General features: G+C 55.2%; 1 protein-coding gene across 2 annotated transcripts in view; it reads right to left on the reverse strand.

The window, feature by feature from the left end:
* The window catches only part of RPTOR (regulatory associated protein of MTOR complex 1), a 315,748-nt gene that overhangs the window by 2,640 nt on the left and 291,863 nt on the right, over nucleotides 1–21,245 (reverse strand). The window contains exons 25-33 of one of the 2 annotated variants that reach the window (XM_043905266.1): nucleotides 19,365–19,470; nucleotides 16,112–16,226; nucleotides 14,691–14,815; nucleotides 13,480–13,584; nucleotides 9,932–9,979; nucleotides 3,569–3,675; nucleotides 2,741–2,868; nucleotides 994–1,080; nucleotides 6–122 (exon numbers count right to left, since the gene is read on the reverse strand). In XM_043905266.1, coding sequence (XP_043761201.1) covers nucleotides 6–122; nucleotides 994–1,080; nucleotides 2,741–2,868; nucleotides 3,569–3,675; nucleotides 9,932–9,979; nucleotides 13,480–13,584; nucleotides 14,691–14,815; nucleotides 16,112–16,226; nucleotides 19,365–19,470 — 938 coding nt within the window. The remainder of the gene's footprint in view (nucleotides 1–5; nucleotides 123–993; nucleotides 1,081–2,740; nucleotides 2,869–3,568; nucleotides 3,676–9,931; nucleotides 9,980–13,479; nucleotides 13,585–14,690; nucleotides 14,816–16,111; nucleotides 16,227–19,364; nucleotides 19,471–21,245) is intronic. The other variant, XM_043905267.1, reaches the window with a different exon arrangement.

The following is a 21,245-nucleotide window of genomic DNA, read 5'->3' on the forward strand; positions in this document are numbered from 1 at the left end:
CTTACCACGCAATCAGGTTTGCCTGGGGGTGGATGTCGAGTGCCGTCAGCCCCTTCACGATCTGTAGGACATTCACAGACTCCGGCAGCCGAGGGTCAAAGAAGCGCACGTCCCCATTGACGCTGCGGGAGGGGGTTCTGGTGATGCTGGGTGGGCATACCGGGGCCCAGGATGCACCATGTGCGATCAGGGGCCATCCACACATGCTATTCAAGGCCACGGTCCCCTGGACCCTTAGAGTGTCCAGGGAGGCCCCCGGATGGCACATGGGCCCACCCCACTGACTCTGGCTCCAGGCCTGCTGCTGAGCCCCGGGGACCCCTCCCTAGAGTCAGAAAGGGCCCAGCCACTGAGGCACACAGCAGGGTGAGCAAAGACCCGGGGGAGGCTGTGAGTTATTTGTTCATTTCCGGCCAGATATTAGATTTTACATAGCGGGGATGTGGTGACGGGTGGGAGGGAGGATGGGAGGTCACCTCTTCCTGCCCTGGGCCTGGCAGACACCGTTTTGAGAGCTGTGTTCTGTTTCCACATTACAAACAAGGGAAGAGCATCTCTTTGGAGAAATGGTGGCTTTGTGACAGTAAATTACATTTGCTGTCCCTTTAACGGGCAAATAAATATCTGCTGCTCTCAGCACAGGATTTACCAGGCAGCAGGAATGGATTTATGGGCAGACGGTGGATCCGCATGGTGATCCCAGCACACGCCCGGCAGATGCTGCTGTCGCGGGAAGGCTATGCCCCGGTTGCCTCGTCCACCCCCTCTCCTGCCACCCACAGGATACCCGCAGGCCAAGCTCTCCAGCGGGAGGACCTGCTGTCCCTGCCCTGGTGCCGGCCCTGACCTTTCTGGCCAGTCCCAGAGCAGAAGTTAATTACTACCTTGAAATGCCATATTTCCCAGCTGTTTAAATACCAAGGACATATTTTAGATAGAGGGAAAATAATGTTTTTACAGCAAAATGTCTCATGAATATTCCACGCTCATTACCTGACGCTCATGATGTGGCCCTCGGGGTGCTTCTGGAGGTAGGCCTTCACCACCCAGGCCGTGTGCTCCCGGTAGGTCATGACGCGGCTGGAGGGGAGGAAGGAGGGTCAGGGCCTGGGCATAACTGTGGGCGTCCCTGATGCTCTGAGGCAGAGTGGACTTTCTTTTGAGCAGAGGGAACCAGGAGTTTATGTGAACTGTCCACAGTCTGCCCATGCTGTGAAGTCAGCCCTCACTGTCTCATGTTCACCGTGAGTGACTGAGTGACCTCACACTCCTGGCATGCCCCTTCCTGGGCACCTCAGGCCACGTTGGGGCCTCTGGAGGCGGGGTGGCTGTCATGCCGTCTCGGGGCCCTGGGCACTGCCAGCCCCCCTACCAGGACTTCACACTGTATCTCCCTGTGGGTTTGAGGGCTGGGACCGAGAACCCTAGACTGTAAAGCTGTTGAAACAGAGGGACACGGGCTTTCCTGGAAGCCTGGTGCAGTCCATGACTGGGAGCAGGATTGGGATGCATGTGACGGGGAGGTGGGCTCAGAGTGTGACCCCTGGGAAGGGTCCAGGACAGTCACACCCAGCACACACAGGTCTCTGCTCAGGCATGCCCAGGAGCCCCTGTGTCTCTGTCCTCAGACCTCAGGAGGAGGTCTGGAGACCCCAGCCCCTCCCTCACAGCTGCTCTGCGACCCTTGGCTCTTGTCAATTTGCCAGATTACTGCCTGCCCAGGGAGGCTTCTTACAATAAGTCTGATTGACATTTGATTCACATACAGTAAGAGTCTCCCATAAGCATGTATTCACTGATTTGACACGTTCTTACAGCTGTGCGACCATCACACAATTTTAGAATATTTGCATCATCCCAGAAAGGAACCTTGTTCCCCCACTTCCATGATGGCTGCTTCTGCTGGGCAGTATGGGTTTTCGGTGGGGACCCGCCTGCTGAGACCTGCAGGGACCATGCAAGCCAGGGGCTGCCTGGGGCCCACTCATCATCCAAGCCTCAGGCCCAAACTCCCGCCAGACTGGCTGGCGCCCCTGCTGGCTGCCTGGGTCCATATGGGTCCTCCCGGCTGCTCCCAGCCCTGCACCCTCACGGCTGCACTCTTCCTGCTGGTGTTACCGATGGTGTTCATCAGCTTGGGCCCAGCTTGGCCCTGTCCCCTGTCCTGTTCCCTCCTGCTCCCCTCCCCCCGAGCACTCCGTTGGCTCCTGTGGCTGCACACGGGCCCACCTGCTGCACCCCATTCCCTGGGACAAGGTGGGTGTTCAGTAAACATCACCTGGGAGCCCGGGCCTGTGTTCCTGTGGCGCTCTGTCATTTACCAGCCGTGTGTGACCAACATCTGGACCTCCATGCTCACCGGCCCACACAGGGCATGGTGCAGGGCCCCTGGGGGCCTCAGCCCAGGGCAGAGTGGAGGTGCCCAGAGCGACCATGTGAACGTGTGTGGCCCAGCGTGGCAGTGTCCACAGTGTCCCTAATGCCATCTCCTTGGCTATTCACAAGTTTGAACTGGGAGGCAGTAGCCTCATGTGTTCAGGGGGGAATGGAGGCCGGGAAGGCAGTGCCTCGCCGGGACATTCCCCCTCAGCCTGTGTTCTGAACAGCCCGTCCACGGCTGGTGGGAAGGTGTGCTTCTCCACGTGCCAGGGGATGTGGCTCTGGAGGGAGTGACTGGCTGGCCCTGGGGGCTTGCTCCCTCTGAGCCCAGGAGATGGAGGGGTAGGCGAGGCCCAATTACCATTCGCTGAGTGCCATCCTCCTGTCGTAGACACGGATGGAGCCGTCGCCGAGCCCGGCCACGATGAGGGAACGGTGGGAGTCGCAGGACAGGCTTGTCACGCAGCTGTCGGCTCCTGTGGGGATGTCCTAGGGCCGACACAGACCCGTTAAGCACCCTGGTGTCAGGGCCCCACCCGCGCCGGCGGCGGAGGAGCTGGGCCCAGAGGGAGTCAGGCTCCATCTGCCTGAGTTACAGCCCGGGACCCCAAGGCCTGCGGCCCAGAGGGCAGGGTTGCAAACACCTCTGCACCCATTAAACTTTCCAACATCTCCCTCTCTCCTAAGGAGGAGGATGAAGCACATTTCAGCAGGAGGAATCCTTGTCAGCTCCCTCTTAAACCTCCTAAGTAGTTCAGGGAAGGGTCCAGGAGGAATCCTGCTGCTCATAAACCATCCCCTCGCCTCTCCTCCTGGCAGCTGTAAAAGCTGGAGAAGGGCAGGAGGTGTGATGAACGCTCAGCAGGAAAGAGCAGGAGACAAAAAAATGGGCCCCAAGAGGAAGAAAAGTGCTTTTCCAATCAGAAGAGGTTTGCAGCTCCTCAAGGAAGAAATCCAACAGGGAAAGAAACCGAATCATTGTATCCGTTTAAAAGGTGGGAGGCAGCCTGACTGGGCCCGTTTTCCTCTGTCCCCACCTCTGGGGACACTGCCTGCTCAGAGCACTTCCACAGACCCTCATTCTTGGCCCTCGACCTTGAGGGCGAGCGGAGCTGAGGAGGAAGGCGGGGTCTGTGAGCACTGGCCCGCTGTGCCCCTGGGGAAGCCCCGTGTGGGACGGTGTGCTCACCTGCACCTTCATCTCGCGGTCCGTGTCCCAGATCCGGATGATCCGCACGTCTCCCGAGCTCATGAGGAGGCCGGTCTCCTGCTCCCAGTCCACCACCATCCCAGCTCCTGGAGAGATACAGATGGACACCAGTGTCACCGAGGGAGCCTGGTCTGGGCAGTTGCTCAAGCAGCTGGTGCCAACCCATAGGGCGGGTCCCCAACCCCACACAAGCTTGAGGTTCGGGTGACGATTCAGAGCCTCTCCGTATCTCTGCTGTTTTCAGGCATCTGCCAGAAGGACAGCAGCATCTCAGGGCCGTTTGTCCAAGATGCCCACCTTCCAGGACACCTGGGCATGACTGGCAGGTCTGGAGACTTGAGAAGGGATGTCAGAGACACACAGGTATGAGTCCTCTGGGTCCTTCAGTCCCCTGGGGGGTGAACAGCTTTGTGGCTGCCCCTCATGGAGGCAGGGGACTGACCACAGACAATCAGTGGTGAATGAATCATGGGGTAGCCCTTCCCTCGGACTGGGGGCAGGGGCGGTAAGAACCTTCAGCCTCCCTAAGGGCAGCACTGACCAAGAGGGACTCTAAAATAAGATTTAATTTAAAATGTTTAATTGTATTTCAAACATACAGAAAAAACACAACAGAAATCCCTGAACACACCACTCAGATCTAAGAGTTGCTAATATCTTGTCATTTTTACTTTTTTTTTTTCTTGAAAAGAAATGAAATTTAAGACAATGAAAGCCTCACGTGCCTGCCCTTTCCCCTGATGAACTGTCCCCAGGTTGCAGGCATCCTCCCAGGCCTGTCTCTGTGCATTCCAATGCAGGGCCACGTGTCCAAAACCACAGAACATATCCCCGATGTCTCAAAAGTTTCCAATTTCAACTGAGAGTATATTTTCTGGCAACTTGTGTTTTTCCTGTAAGGTTATATGGTGAGGTTTCACCCAACCCTATGAATGCAGATCTGGCTAATTCATATAAACTTGTGGGTAACATGCTCTTGGAGAACGAGCCCTTCACTTCCACAACCCCCTGAGTTTGTAAGCCACACCACCCTGACGACATTTCCATGCGCCCTGTGTATAAGGAGGCGGCGGCAGCACCAGGAAGGGGACATGTCCATCTGCGCTTCGCACCTCCCCAGGAATGGCCATCCACTCCCAGAGTGGGTGCTGGCCTGCAGTCTCAGCAGAGATGGACACAAGGTATAGTTTCCCTAAATCCTGGTCAGCATTGGTGTGTGAAGCCTGCATACATTAAATAATTCTTAAAAAATATTTTAATTAATTTATTTATATTTTTGGCTGTGCTGGGCCTTTGGTGTGGTGCGGGCTTTTCTCTAGCAGTGGAGAGCAGGGCTCCTCTAACGGCAGCGTGTGGGTTTCTCACTGAGGGGGCTTCCCTCATTGTGGAGCACAGGCTCTCGGCCATGTGGGCTTCAGTAGTTGCGGCAAGCAGGCTCTGTAGTTGCAGTTCTGGGCTGGAGGGCACAGGCTCAATAGTTGTGGTGCATGGCCTTCGTTGCTCCAAGGCATGTGGGATCTTCCCGGGTCAGCTTCGAAACTGTGTCTCTTGCATTGGCAGGTGGATTCTTTACCACTGAGTCACTAGGGAAGGCCCCTGCATATGTTTTAATATATATTCTGACGCTGATGGTTTAGTTTAATGCATATACTGCAAATATCCTCTCCTATTCTGTCACTGACATAACTTCATGTATGTTTTCTTTTGGTCACACCGAAGTCTAAACTGAAGTCACTGTGCTTTTTCATACATCTGTCTCTTCTTGTGGCAGCAGCTCCTCTGTGTTTGCCTCTGTGGTTTCCCCTTCTCTCTCTGGGGGTGCCCACTCTTCTCCCAAATTCCTGAGCTGGAGGGCGTCTCATTTGTTCTTTTCTGATATGTTCCCTTCAGGCTACAGAGTTCACTTCAAGTGCCCAATCTCTCTCTTGAACCCCAGACTCTCATCTGTACACATCACTTCAGGTTCCTGCTCAGATCTGAGTCCCTTGACCCTTGCTCCAGAGACTCCCAGTGGCCTCCTAACTGGTCTCCCATTCTGCCCGAAAGGGACCAGCTTGGTCCTCTTAACTGGACCCTGTGCCTGGAACGCCCCTCTCCTGACATCCACACAGCCCCTCCATATTGTGCTCAGTCACCTTCTCAACCACATGAGGCTACAACGTCTCCCTGTTCCAGAGGCATCACCTCCCACACACCCTGCCCCATCCTTCCTGTTTTGCCAGCGGCATTTGTGTCTACTCTGCAGAAATGTCAGCTCCACACAACAAATGGACCAGCCTTTGTTTCACCTTTTAGAATGCGGTCTCTCCACTGCAACACCCCTGACCCCAGGCAGGAGGAAACACCCCAAAGTACCATAAAGGTTTCTGCGGGTGACAAGGCTTCAGGCATGGCAGATGAAACGGTATGACATGTGAACCCCACTTCTGTCCGGGAAAGCCCAGGTCACACTGTGACCAGTCAGCCCACAAGCAGAGCCTGAAACCAGGCCACTGCCTCCCCTCATGATGTGCCTGGTGGGCATTACATGAATGAATCACAGAGGATGCACCCAGCCAGGACCATACTTTGGGCACCAGGTCACTGCAGAGGCTCAAAGACTCCTAAATCCGTGGACCACTGCTGGGGTGGCCTGTGTTCTCAGGCATGCTTAACAGTCTGCTGGGGGCTCCGTGTTGGCCCTGAGGGGTTTTCAGGAGCGGTCCTCCATTGAGAGCATGGGGCCAGGTGACATTTGGGATGCTTTAGGATCATGGAAACAAGTTGCAGAGAGTCTGGGGGGACCACACAAGGACTGCGAGGGGTCTCAGCCCTAAGCCTCTGCAGCAAACAGAGAGGAGGCTGTGGCCAATCCCGAAGGAGTGAGGAGGCCCACCTGGCCTTCAGATGAGGTGGTGGCAGCTTCCTTCTCGCTGCATCTCCTTCATGGTGGATTCAGAGCCGGTGGGAGCCTGCCCTGCGTTAGGGCCCAGCCCAGTGACTTCATTTAAACTGAATCCTTCTCTCAAATACATTTGCCCTCTGAGTGCTGGGGGTGAGGACTCCAACACATGAATTTGGGGAGATATAGCCCCCACTCCAGGCCCCAGTGTCTCCATCTGCAAGGAGGCACTGAAAGGTGTGTCCGTGTAGCCGTCAGAGGATCTGGGACATGGGTCACACGAGTTCTGAGCCCTGTTTCAAATCTGGACTTTCTGATGTGGACCATCGAGCTTCAGATTCTGGTTTAAACTAGTTCTAAAGCACGGTGAAGCCAGTAGAGATAAGACACGGGTTTCCTAGGGTTTTCCCGAGGCCTGAGCATGTTGGGGAGGCAGGTGCCCCGCACGTGCAGACAGTTCTGGGCAAGGTTGCTTTCTGAGCTGAACCTGACTGTGGAAGCTGTGTCTCCTAAGACAGTGAGCTCCTATCCGTGGAAGAGCCTCAGACCAACATGAAAACTGTTGGGATAAAAACAATAGTCTGCTCACACCCTGGCCCACCTCCAGGAAGAGTCCTTCCTGCACCTGCTGGCCCCCACCTCATTCTCCTGAGGGTCTGGGGTCCTGGCCTGTCCTCCAGCCCAGATTGGAATGCAGTCACTGGCTTTTCCCCTTGAGACCTTTCCCAGCCAAGCCTGTGTCTCAACCTCGAACTAGAGTGAAGATTCCAATCACTTCATTCCTGGGGAGCACGGCCTCAGCAGTGTTCCCCCCTTCCCCACGCCCAAAGAAGTGACAGTGGTGCGGAGAGCCCCAGCCCCCTGGTCCCCTGGGCCTTTCCTGTTTTTCAGGAGCAGGCAGGCTGCTCTGGGCTCCCCTCCGGAGGGTCCCTCCTCCTGGTCCACGCTGCTGCCTTGAGGACACAGAGGGTGCCTAATGGATGGAGGCTGCATGCGTGCTGCAGCCTCCCCCATGCTGGGCGGGCAGCCTGAGTGCCCAAGAGCACAGTCCATCTAGTGTGACGTTGCTCTCACTGCCCGGGAGCCAGGCGTGGGGTGGCCCTCGCCAGGAGGCAGAGACTTTTGGCTGACTTTATTCTGGATACAAGCCCTGCTTACATGTTCCTCTCCAAAAGCTGGCCAAAGAGGGGATTTCTTCATTAAAATATAGGCGCACGGCGCAGGGAGGGCTGGAGAATAGCAAGCTCGAATGTGTAAGTCAGGGACCAGCATCCAGCTGAACCCATGCCAAGCAGGCAGTGAGAAGAAGAAACACATGGTTTCAGAGGCTTAGGTCCCTGTGATGTCCATGATCAGCCCTCTAGGCTCAGTGGCCGGTCCAGACTGACCTCGAAGGACCCCCCTGGAAGTCTAGACTAGGCCCCTGAAAACCAACACAGGGATCTGACCTCTGAGGACCCATTATGTGGACCTATGACTAAGGACCCATCACCCCCAACCTGAAATGCCCTTGGGAGTGATGGTTCTAGAACTCCAAGGAGGAGGGGCCAGTCCCCACCCCACCAGCACATGCGAAAACCTCAGACCTGAGGGATGGCGACCCCCATTGTCTCCCCGGGGACGCAGACGCAGCGCCTCCCCATGAGGTAGGGCCTCTCAGGGCTTGTGAACACTTCTAGACAGCTGGCAGGTTCAGAGGCTCAGGAATAGGCTGGCAACAGAAATCTGGGCTGTTCAGGGACAAATGATTTACCTAAACTTCTGTTTCTCACTTAGGGAGATGACCCAGGACACTAGGCAGCTGCGAAGGATCAGAGCAGACCCGGTGCGGGAGTTCCCCGTCAGTGGGGCTGGGCACACACGTCCTGGGCGAGGAGCGAACTGTCATTCCCCGGAGCCTGTGTGCCTGCCCTGCAGGCCCACAGGAGCCACCACCCGGCCTTGCGTCCTGCCTCCAGCACTGAGAGGGCTGCCCGCTAAGATTTGACCCCAGATGCCTGCGGCGCCAGAGGCGGCGTGCAGCTGCGATAGGAGGGCGGCTGTGGCCCTCCCATCCGCACGGGCCATCCCAGAGCTCTGTGGCTGGCGCCCTGCTCGCTGCCCAGCTGCTCCAGGCGACGAATACCAACAACTGACCAAGGCCCAAGTTCGCGTCCAGTTCACACGCGGGTGCTGGATGATCTGTTCCCTGCCCTCCGGGGTCACTGCTGCCTTCCACGCAGGCGACAACTAGGGGTCAGGGCTGCTCTCCTCCAGGTGCCCCAGGGAAAGGCTGAGAAAGGTGTCCTCTGGTTTCTCTTCAGGACTTCAGGGCAAGTGACCCTGTCATTCCTCTGAGGCCCTTTCTGAGAGAAACCCTTCTGGTTACCACCACTACTGTTGCTGTTGGCGGAAAGCGGAGGAGTGAAGATGGAGTCAGTCCTGGGTTTTCTCAATTTTTCCTTCATTTTGAACTTTTTACTAGAAGAGTCCTTTGTAAAATATTAAACTGTGAGTTTGTACGTTTGTAAGGACATCTTGTTCTTAGCCTCCTGGGACCCCCTTCTCCATCCTTCCAGTTCTGATGGCACAAGGGACCGTGTCAGACCCATGGCCACCACTGCCTTCCTGCAAGGAACTGTTGTCATTGAGAGAGCAACTAAAGACAGACCCAGGATAGAGAGTTCACCACAGGGCTGGTCACTCTCTAAACTCAGATGCTGCAAGTTAAAAGGTCAAGAATTCTATCTGCTCCCAGGATTCATAAGGCTCCATCTCTTTACAATTTACCCCACTAGTGAAATTAGGAGAGAAAAGGAGTCATTTTGAGCGTGTGTATTTTAAGTTTGCCAACCCAGTGTATACATAGGCAACTGCAGATGGGCGTTTTGGTAACTATCAAACTTATACATGGATTTTCAGATGGAAACAGATGCTTCAAAAAAACTCTGCATTCAATTCTGGAAAGTATTCTCTTTTGAAAAATTTGGTGGGAACACAAATCCCACTCTGGAATGACTCCTCTGTCCTAATGGAATCGTGAGACGTCTTCCCTGGGAGCCTGAGAGCTGCGCCATCCTCGCTCCAGCAGATGTGGACTGGGATTACTCCCGTTCCGAGGCTGTTGTGAAGGTGGCATGGAGCTCAGAACTGAACTGTCCTCTAGCCAGTCCAGAGTGAGGCCACTGAGGAGGCCGGGAAGTGCGCCCACGAGGCCTCGGCTCCCAGGGACGGTCCTGTCTGTGGCTCTCACTGAGTCTCTTTCCAGAGCTGCACACAGCCACCTCATTCATCCCATGAGACCTGACTGCTCAGCTAGTGAGGTCTTTTGTATCAGAGGAGCATATGCGGATGAGCGAATAAGAAAAACCATAGGCCTGACCCTCTGCCACCTGAGAGCACAGTGGGCAAGTGAATGTCACTGCGCAGAGCAGAGGAGCCGGCTCCCACCCGGCCCTCACAGATAAGGGGAAGGCACTCACCTCCCTGCTTACTGTGGTCAAGAAAGATCGAGACCCTTCGGGCCAGACCTGCGAGGAAACAGGGATTATGGGCTTGATGCAAGGGGAAGCCGGCCAGCCAAAGCCAAATCAGCCAGAATTAAACACACCACAAAGAGTCAGGGAGCACCACGAAGGAAACAGAAGGAAGGGGCAGACAGTGGCCCGGGCCAGGGCTGCAGTCGGAAGAAAAGGGCCAAAGTACCTACGAACGTGAAAACTCAACATTTGGAGGTTTTGGCTAAAAAAACCTCAAGATGGGAAATCAGAAGGTGCTGAGACTCAAGGAAAACATGACCTGACATGCGTGGCACTTCCAGCGAGTGGCAGTTAGTGGCCGGACACACACACTGTTAGTGCGGCCCGACTGGCAGGAGCTGACCCACTGGCCACAGCCGGAGGAGTGGAGGCAACCCTCTGTCTAGGTCCTGAGTGAGGACGGCTCTTCATTCACGAGGCCCCGGGTCGGTGAGGAGGCCTCCGGAGAATGGTGTTTGTATCCAGGTGACTGTGGACACCTTGGCCTGACAGTGGGTGGTACCACTACCAGTGCTATTTCAGAACATGGCTCACTCAGCTTCAGGGCATGGCCAACGACCCAGACTGACTTCAGTTCCTCCTGACCGTGGGGGATCCCCATGAGGGGAGTGTCCCCAGGCTAACTGCACATGCATGCACAGGAGCATATGTGTTTACATGTGCATATGCATGTATGTGTGTCCATGCCTGGGTACACATGTACACACGTGAGCCAGGGGCATGCTAAGATGACGCAGAGACTCTGCACATTTCACACAACTTCTAAAAGGCAGGGGTTAGGGCTCCTGCAAGAAACAGTCTCTTTAGTCCCAAACCACTGGTTCAGATCTTTGCAAACAGGCTGCCACGAGAGCGACTCGGTGAGTGAATTCTGAGCTGGAGAGCATACAGGAGAACCTCACAGGCAGAGTTTCCTCACCACTCAGGGAGCACCAAGTCCTCCCTCCCACGTGCCTTACATGTCAGTGTTCACAGACGACACCCCCTATGACCTCTGGAACTGAAGGACATGGTGGGCTGGGCCTCACAGGGTGCAGAGCTGTGTAGGATCCCTTGTCACAGGCATATGGAGGAGTTGATGATGGCAGCCCCTCCCCTCAGGGTACCTTATGCCCCCTACACAGTTCGAGGCTGCCTGGGACCTGAGACCAGGCGGAGGACCTCCCTGTGGAACACAGGGAGTTTTACATCGGCCAGAGAGGTATCTGGAGCAGGGGGTGGTGGCTGTTGCTTCTGCCTGACAAGGTCCCAGGGGCCCACAACCAGGACTCTGAAGGGCGTCACGCTGCAGGGGGGCCTCCAGACACTGACAAGCAATGGCCTTAGAAGCTGCTAGTTCTTCCCCCAGAATCACGACCAACAGCTCTGTGATTGTCAAGTCAGAGGCCAAGATGAGTGAAGAGAAAGAAAGCAGGTACTAATGGGCAGAAGGCACCCAGAAGTTGGCAGAGGGGCCAGAAATCCATCAGCCTCACCCCTTGGTTACTGAGCTTAAGCTCCTGAAATGGAAATTATACCTCTCTGGCCCTGCTGGGGTTGCAGTCCCTGTGCTACTGAGGGAAGCTGTGGAGGCTGGAGGGTGCAGGGGTGCCTGGTTCTCGGGGCGCCCGTCCCAGGCCCTGCAACACACAAGCCCTTCCTGTCCTGACCCTTTAAAGCAGCTGGCCTCCCAGGTGCCCTGCCCCTTCTACTTTCCACTCCTCCAGAAAGAACAAGGAAGTAACATCTTCCTTTTTGCTAAGTCCACTGCTGCCTGGTCAAACGAACTCTGGCTTAGCTGCCAAAGAGTGCCCGCCCAAAGCACCCCCACCCCACCTGCTGACAAAGACTTGGAGGCAAGACCCTCATCAGCCCTCACCAACAATGCCTGTCATGGGAGATTTCTGAGACCGAGGAAAGGGGGCGGGTCCAGCAGGAAGGAGTCTGTAGGAAACATGTCTGTCTACACCAGTGGAACCTATTCTCAAGGAAGGGTTGCAGCACACACCTGGGCCAGGAGCGCCCCCCCCACAGGTGATGTTTGGGGGAGACAAGTGCAGGGGCGCCCCAGGGCTGTACTGCTGTCACCTCAGCTAGACCCCGTCACCCCACCTGCATGCTGTCTCCTGGACAGGCAGCTCCTCTCACCTTCACTGGAGCAAAGGCAAGTGACATTGTGGGCAAATAACCACAGATACATCATTTGGGGGTGGCAGGTATTTGGGGTAGGTGAGTATTTGGGGTAGGTGGGCTGTTGCAAAAGGAAAAGGCTAGACAACAGCATATTCACTGGGCCACCAGTGGGCTCCTCACCTTCCCATCCTCTGGCCTAGCCAGAAGCCTGACCCTGCTCTCTACCAGCTCCTGCCTTCCCTACACAGGGGTCTGTGAAATGCTGGAGCCTGGGACGGGTTGCCTGCTGGGATGGCAGCACAAAGCTAAGGACTGAAGACCGCGACTCATCTTGACCAGCATATCCTGCAATGTGAGCGTGAGCACCTGAGGACTACAGGGAGGCCGTCAGCCACCTGTTCTGCTGGAGCCTCAGCACAGGCCTGGGGTGGGGCTGGCGGCTGAGCGGGTGGAAGGTGGGGGCGCTGCAGGGCAGAGAGGAAAAAGCAAGAGAGAGATGGAGGGACCCTGTGATGGCAGCTGTCATGCATGGGAGCACAGGACCGGACTCACAGGGGCCCAGGCAACAAGAAAACAGCTGTGGGGCTTGCGGGGTTCGATACAAAACTATTTTGTCCCTGAAGAAAATGTAAAAATACTTAAAAAATTAACATATAAAGAAGTGTCTGCCGTGGAGCTGGCCGTGCCCCTGAGGGTGCTTAGATGGAGGAGAGAAAAGCAGTCACCTGAGCACCTGATCACCAGGGGAGGCCACACAGAGACCCCAGGTGGGCGGAGCGGGTGGGGTGATGAACCACTCTTGCCTCCATCTGGCACAGGCTTTGTGATCACACTGGAGGGAGGATCTGGAAATCCAGACCGATAGCCACGTAAATGCTGTGTGCACAGAGAGCGCCAGGCTGAGGGGTGCAGACCTCCCGATAATGGGCCTGGACCCAGAGACTGGCAGCTGGTGCCGGCGTCTCTCACCCTGGCCGTGGGGTCCCACCGACAGGCAGCACACAGAGTGGCGTCCAGCGGACACTGCAGCCACACCTCCTTCAGCCCAGAGCAGGCAGGCGGTGCACTGGCCTCTCCCGAGGACCAGACACTACCAGGGTGCCTGCTGTGTGCTCATGAGAGGGGATTACTCTGGGTATGAGGGGCACAGGATGCAGCCCCAGGCCCCGCTGTGCCTGCGCTCTCACAAGCAACACACGCTTCAAGCCAAGGACAGGGGCTGCGGGCTGCTCAGAACTCGGCAAGACACACACACACACACACACACACCCTCCCCTTCACCTCGCTGCAAGCAGGGCCTCCCAAGAGGGAAGCTGGCTTGGTTGGGACTCAGGGGCTCCGAGTGGACCGACCTCCTGCAGGACCCCGGGAGCACCCACCTCGGGTGGTGGGCAGCATGTCCGAGAGTCCCTGCCAGGCCGTCACCATTTCCGGGTTCTTTTCCAAATCAGCAAAGTTCTTCCAGACCCTGATGGCACCGTCATCTTGGGGAGAGGAGACAGGAGATTAAAACGCAGGCCTGGCTGCTCTGGGAAGGGGAGGAGGCCCCTTTCCTGGGGGTGCCGGAGGACACAGGCTGCTCAGGCCCACACCAGGCAGCCCGAGGGCAGACAGTTCTCTCATCTGGGGAGGAGCCACACATAGGCAGTGTGAGACCCCTTCCGGCCTGATTTGGGGCTTCAGGGTGGAGCCCCCACCTCAGCATCTGATTTCACCCACCACCGTGGGCATCATCTGCCAAGAAGAGCCGGTCTCTCACAGGGACAGGGCCTCTCTCTCCACCCTGTCACACGACTCAGGAGACCGGTGGGACACCCCTCCCTGCCTCTCCAGCCCCAGGAGGGGGCAGAGGTCCCAGTGTTCTCCGGCAGATGGGCAGCCAGGTGGGCCTGAGTGTGGGCCACCACCTGTCTGCCTGTCTGTATGTCCTTCCTTCCTTCCTCCTGGTGTTGCTGCCCCCAGGCCCTGTTCTCTAGCCTCACTAGCCCCTCAGGGACAACCTGGCCTTGAGCTGCAGAGGGAGTTCAAGGTAATCTGGGGACACACTGGGGAACTCAGGTCAAGCAGAGTCCCTGGCTCTTCCATCTGCTGGCCCGCCCCTGATCTTCGCTGAGACATGATGCCTCCCTGCTCTAGAACTTAGGCCTCATGCTGCTTCCCCACTGGGACCTGACTCCCAAAGGGCCCTTGGTCCCTCTGCCATGTCTGCTGTTCCCAAGGAATCACCTCTCTGCCTCCTCTTTGCTCTCAGATAGGTTCAGTGTGACCTGTTGTCAAATGCCCCGCAGACCCTACTGGCTCCCGCACCACTGCGGGGGTTTGTCTTTCTTTTCTTGTTTGAGGCCTGCCGGGAGGCTGCCTTGGGGCTGGGCCTGGACTCTATTTTCCTGGGAGGGCTGCCAGCAGGACCTCTCCCCTTAGGTGTGCCTTTAATGATGGTGGCCTTTGCTTGGGACTGGTGGGTCCCCTTTATCAAAAGAAGCAACTGAGGTCACAGGAACCCTGCTGTCCATTCGTGCTGGGGTCCTGCATCTGTCCCCTGCTGCCTCTGCATCCGGGTTCAGACCCCCACCATGGGAGCCCTACTCACCTGTGGCTGTGAGCAGAAGCGAGCAATCCTGGCCATTCAGATACTCCATGGCTGTGACCCTTGTGTACCGAGGGTTTCCATTGTGGAAATAATCCAGCTTCTCCCCTTTCTCCCAGTCCCAAAAGCTTCAGGGAATAAGACAGGAATATGGTGAGTGATCAGGGAGGTACAGATGAAAGCCACAAGGAAATACCACCTGATACCAGCAGGTAAACCACCAACAAACACACAGAGAAGGACAAGTGTCATCAGAATGTGGACAAACTGGAACCCTGTGCCCTGCTGGTAGGAATGTAAGATGGCGCAGCCGTCACGCAGAACAAGAGAGGTTGCTCAAGAGAACTGAACACCGAGGACCATGTGTCCAGGATCCCGCCTCTGTGTACACATTTAAGAGATGTGCACCCAGGTCACAGCAGTGTCACTCATCACAGCCAAAGGATGGAAGCAACACAACTGCCCATTGATGGATGAAGGAGGAAACAAAATGTGATCCACACACATGGACCACTATTCCATCTTAAAAGGGAAGGAAGTTCTGACACCTGCTACAACACGGATGAACCTTGAGGATGGTATGTTAAGTGAAATAAGCCAGTCACAAAAGGACAAATACTAGATGATTCCACTTATCTGAAGTTCCCAGAACAGACAAATTCCTAGAGACAGAAAGTTGAGTGGTGGATGCTGGGCCTGGGGAGTGGGGAGGGGGAGTCGGTGTTTAATGGGGACACAGTTTCAGTTTAGGGTGATGAAAAAGTCCTGGAGGTGGACGGTGGTAACGGCTGCACAACAATGTAAAAGTACTTAATGCCACTAAACTGCAAGCTTAAAAATGGAGAAGACAGTGAATTTTATGTTATGTATGAAAAAGGAGAAGAATAAGAAATAGGTAAGAACTCTGTCCATTTTATCAGCTATAAAAAGAATCGTCCCCATGGCCCTCTCCCATCAAGTGTGCGCTTTCTCAGTGACATAAGGGCAACAGTAGCTATGAGTTAAAGTGGTGTCTTGGTACTGATGCTTTCCCTTTGCACACTTGCTGCCCTTGCACTTGAGCGGGTCCATCACATGCCCTGTCACTGGGGGGTCCTAACAAGCCCCTGTGCTCTGCTTTCTGTTCATTGCACAAGAACAGCCCCATCTTAGTGCCCGAAGCTCCTGTCCCGGCCCACACGTAACGGTGGTCAGGCTTCTGGAGTGCCTGTGGTAACGTGGCCAAGTGCAGCTCTGGGAGTGTGTGGGCAGCATCAGGAGGAGAGGCATCTGCTGGCAAGTTCTCCAGCCCCAACCCCCGACGTAGCCCAAAGGCTTGGGGTGAGGAGCTTCCACGCCCGGAGTGGGCAGGGGGTATCCTGCCCACACCCCCTGGGGCTACCTGTTCTCCAGCTGAAAGGCCAGCCCCATAAGCGCCCCCGTACCAGATGCTGTCTTTGTCAGCGACAGCCACGCACGGCGTAAAGGGGTGAAACTTGACCACGGAGGGGACGCCAGGGTTCCTGTTCAGAAATATCTGGTCATCCAGCCTTGTGATACCTGCCGAGGGAAACACATGACAATGGGCCACGATTTGCAGTAAATGTCAATGACGTGTTTTACAAAGGCTGACACCAGCCGCTCCTGTCTGGGGGATTGGGAGGGGCCCAGAGGAAAGCAGGAGACAGAGTGTAGGTGGGCTCCTGATGGCAGGGCCCTGCCTCTGCTCAGACAGGGCTGGCATTTGACTCATGGTTACGACAACCCGTCGGCGATATTCAGATCAGTGCACGCTGGTTAATGTTTTCTGAAAAGAATGTCAAAGATTTTGGAACAAAGCTCAGTAAGGTGGCGATTCGTAACTTAGACCCAAGACTGAAGCTTTGGTCTGGCCATCACTGTCTGCAACCCAGCCAAGGTCCTGTGCAGAGGGAGGGGGCTCCAGTCTGGAAAGGTGGGAACCTTGAAATGATGGAAAGACAGCTGATCAAGAGTCACACAGAGGACGTGAACGGGGATCTGCTCCCCAGGCCCCAACACAGGTACCTGGGAAAAACTGCTATGGCCCTGAAGGAGTTCTAGAAGAACAACAAAAAGAGGATACCAGTGTGGGGACCATCAGATGGGTTCACACACGTATCTGCTGAAGGATGCAGGCTCATGCAGAGGAGCCAGGCATGCGGCCCCGGTTCCTGCCCATTGTGGAGGGCAAGCAGCCCCCATGACACGCAGCCCCAGGGTCACCCCCTCTGTGGCTGCTGGTCTTGGGTGACACAGAGAGCAACTGTGGTGGCCATGCTTCGTGAACCTGGCACCTGCTAGGCGAGCTGCTGCCACCCACGATTTCAGTCTTTTTTGTCTCCTTTTGCTAAAATAGCTAACACTGAAAGCCACTCAATCATCAGGATGGGATTAAACTGACAGGCAAACAGGTCCGGGAGGGTTTAACTGTTGCCCAGAGGTGCCCTCCCTGTCAGCCATGGGTTCCCCAGGGAGGGGTTGTAATTTGACCCAGGAAAGATGAGGGGACACTCAGGTCCTGAGTCACTGCAGGCATTCTGCACACACGCACAGATCTGGGCATGATGCTGCGTCACGGGGGCTGGCTGGAGGGCTCATAGATAGGGGAGGCAGCATTAACTCTCCCAGCTCATCTCCTGGGGCCTCACGGACTCGTCTGATGACTTTGCTGGGCCTGCAGGAGATATTCCACGATTCATATCCTTCCCAGCACACGGCTAGCCTCAGATGAAACCACTGCTTCACACAGAGTACAGGCTCTGAGCACTATAGGCAGTGGAGGAGGCTGTGGCCTTGCTAGTGGCCCTGCCCTCTCTGCCCACGTCTGCCGGCGGTGAGACTCTTGCCTGCAAGCTCACTTGCCAAGGTCTCCAGCAGCTCAGCAGTTCCTTTCGGTGTGTGTCAGACAAGAGGATCTTTTCCCCACAAAGATTGGAAAAGAGAACCCCTGACCCTAATTTACAAAGATGATTTTTTTTCTTTTCTGTCTGGAAAACCTGGTTGGTTCTCAAATGACCGGCTCTAACTTCACTCCCTGTGCAATGCTGACCAAAACAATACCAGCCCAGAGTGTGGCCTTTACTGCCTTCAGATGTTCGCTGCGTGCAGCAGACTGGCTCCCAGGCTGCCTGTGGGTACAGGGAAACCAATTTGTCCTGCTGTCCCCTTCGGTAGGCCCAGGGTTCTAAAGAATCACGGACTTCCAAGAAAACAGGTCCTTGACACCATAATTCAAAGAGCTCCTATCAAGCTGGGCGGCTCAAACTCTCCTGGAAAAATTGGCAGACTTTGAATTCTACATCCCTGGGGGCTTTACATCTAGAATGCACCTTCACAGAGGTGAGTTACAAACAACCAAGATTGGTTTTAGCAGAAGTGACTGCGCATTAATGGAATGTGGCCCGAGCATCTCACTGAGAGCACCGTGAATGCACTCGAAGTGCTTCTGAAACAGCATTGCTTCTGGAAGTGCTCAGGGGGCACCAGGCCTGGGCAGGTGGGCCAGGGGTGAGATCCCGACTCCAGGCTGCCTGCAGGTAGGGATGGTCTCATGGGTCCTCACCCTCAACTTTAAAAAGTAACCCATAATACAAAAAACTTCTCTGGTGGCCCAGTGGCTAAGATTCCATGCTCCCGATGTGGGGGGGCCCAGGTTCAATCTCTGTTCAGGGAACTAGATCCCACATGCTGCACGCCACAACTAAAAAGATACTGTTTGATGCAAGTAAAACCTGGCACAGCCAAATAAATAAATTTTTAAAATTAAAAAAAAAAATAAAAGTAACCCTTAATAATCAAGGGAATTTGACAGAACAGGGAGAGAAGGTCATGAAAATAATTCCACAAAATCATGAGGAATCTGCTTATCTACTCTGTGCAGTACCCAGGGAGCATCGTCCACTGCCCAAAGCTGGCCTAGCGATGAAGGCCCACAGCTGTGGGGCCGAGCTGGCTCCTGGCCCTGGGGGCTGTGTGCTGGGGAAGTGGGAGGAGGAGGCTCGTCCCTGGGCGGGGCAGCTGCCCTAACCACAGGGTGGAGCCCCGCGGCTGCCCCCTCCCACCCTGCCTCAGTGCCTGGGGGTAGGGGCTGCTGCAGCTGACATAAGGGGGACCCGCGGCCCAGCAGCCCTCCCTGTAGCAGCCCACGTCCCCACACTGGTGGGGTGGGGTGGGGCTGGGGGGTATGCAAAGTGGGCGCTTACAGCACCCGTTGGCAAATTTAGTAAAAGGTTTGGTCAAAATGTGACTGATAAACAGGTCTGGGGTAACAGGGAACAATTATCTGGGGGCCAGGTTGGGTCCAGGCAAATACAACCAGGGCCTGATGTTTGTCTTCTGTCCCCATGGTGAGGACACAGGCCACCCCGCCATGGACCCAAGGGCTTGCAGAGGGCTTGCTCCTTTCTCTCTGGAAATGACAAAAGGTAGAAGTCACGACTGTCCCAGAGGCTGCCAGCGAGGAGCTTCCTTGGATGATGATCCCTGAGAGCCTCCATGTCTCCTTGGGGACAAAGGCACAGAGTGCCCGGGGACCAGGCCTTCCCGGGCAGGTGAGTGGTGTCCCATGGCGGCACCCCTTCCTCCCTGGAGCATCTCCGCCAGCCTCATTCCTTGCCTGCATCAGGGCAAGTGGGGGCCGGCTCACTGCCCGCGGTGACCCCTGGGGACGCCCCTTACCCTTCTGGATGAGCTGCTGTGCCTGCTTCCGGACACGGGTGTTCCGCAGAAACCGCCACTCCCGCTCCTTGCGGATCTGACTCTCCAGGTCATGCTCTTCTGGAATCTTCAACAATTAAAGAAAAAAAAAAAATTAAGACAAGTATTTCCAGATGAGAGGGTTCCCCCTCTGCAGGTACAGAAGAAACCTGGTTCTCTGGTCGGTCCAGGGCCCAACAGCAGTCAGAGCAGACCCTGACAGTCAGAGGGTGGTCACTGAGCCCGCAAACCTGCTTCCCTCCCTGAGCTGGGGGTACTGCCCCCTGCTGACTGCTGGGTGTGGAGGTTCTGGGACTCAGGACCTGGGGGAGGGCTGGCTGGCTCAGGGACGCAGAGCAGAGACTCAGGAAGCCCCTGACTCCGACAGCCCAACCGTACAGGCCAGAAGCTGTCACACTCTGATAGGGCAGCGAGGGGGCTGCTTTCAAAGCAAACAGAATTCGAGGCGGAGGTGCAGGGATAAGGGCTGGGTGTTTCCTGCAGGGCTCCGCTGTGCCAGACACTAGATTGACTCCTTTGTACCCTTAAATGCAAAATCAGAAAAGATGAGGTGTGCTCAGAGAGGTTTGCTTTTATTCTGACGGCGAAGGGAAATGAGGTTAGAAGATGAACGAGCTCATAAGTGACAGAGGGCAGCAGCCAGGGCAGGGCTGCCCTGTGGTGCTGGAGAGGCAGCTGGGCCTGAAGGCGGGGCCTTCTCACCCCTGGCGGGCAGGAGCCGCTGCCTGCCAGGCTCCACCTAACACAGCAAAGGGATGAAGCCGGCATCAGACTCCATGTGGGTGGAGAGTGAGGAAGGAGCTTCGAACCTATGTCCGGGAACTTCTGCCCATCAGCTTCTGCATGTTAAGTATGTGGAAGCTGGAATAGTCCCCTTTCCTGGATAAAGGCCTTCTTGCTTCATGGCTGGTGTGGTGCTTATGGGTCGTTTAGGAGAGGGCCACACTTAGCAAACAATAAGTTAGGATTTAAGTTTACTATATTCAGAACATAATCACTTGTCGTGTAAAAATGATGTACCTTCTTCATCATACAGTCAACTTGCCTAACTCTGGTTGCCTGTTTGAGAACTCAGACCTGTAAAGTTCTCAAATATAAAAGGAATCAAATAAACTAGGAAAAACCCTACTTCCTCTTGGCTGAGAGCTAACCTGCCTTGTACTCAGCCAGGTAACACTGCACAGGCAGAGGGAACCCATAATCAATATTTTAAAAGTCATCTTCTCTGCTGGAGAAAGCGTCAGGATGAAGAATGGTGAACGTGGTCACGTGTACGTGCCTGTGTGCAAGCGTAGCTGAGAAGATGGGAAGCAGTTTAGGTCACGTTTTAGGCAGTTATTACACGAAATGGTCACGGAGAACTTTTGTGTCTTCTCAAATGCTCCGTGTTATTTCTGATCACAAACAAACAACGCTAAACCTTATCTCATCCCTGTGCACAGACCAGAGGGGTCTGTGTTCCAGGATTTCACTGCTACAATCCTGTCTTTTTTCTCTTAAAAATCACAAACCCACAGCCAGCAAAACAGCAAAGATATCCTGACACGGAGACAACAGAAGAAAAGTCACCTAGAGCCTCCAAAGCGGTTAGTGTTGTAGACATAACCCCACAGAGGCACTTGGGATAGATGGTGGGTTTTTTCCACTTGGTTTTATTTCATGACAATCCAGAGATTATTGGAAAAGAAATTACAGATGACCAATAACATAGAGTGATAATAAGAAAACCTCTAGATGAAAAGACAGAACTAGAATGAAGCTCTGGTTTCTGTGGGTTTAGAGGAAGGGTCTAGGAGCAGGGAGGGAGTAGGACAGACAGAAAGGAAGTTCTCCACGTGGCGA

This window comes from Cervus elaphus, chromosome 5 (genome assembly GCF_910594005.1).
Source record: "Cervus elaphus chromosome 5, mCerEla1.1, whole genome shotgun sequence".
In the NCBI taxonomy this organism is placed as follows: domain Eukaryota; kingdom Metazoa; phylum Chordata; class Mammalia; order Artiodactyla; family Cervidae; genus Cervus; species Cervus elaphus.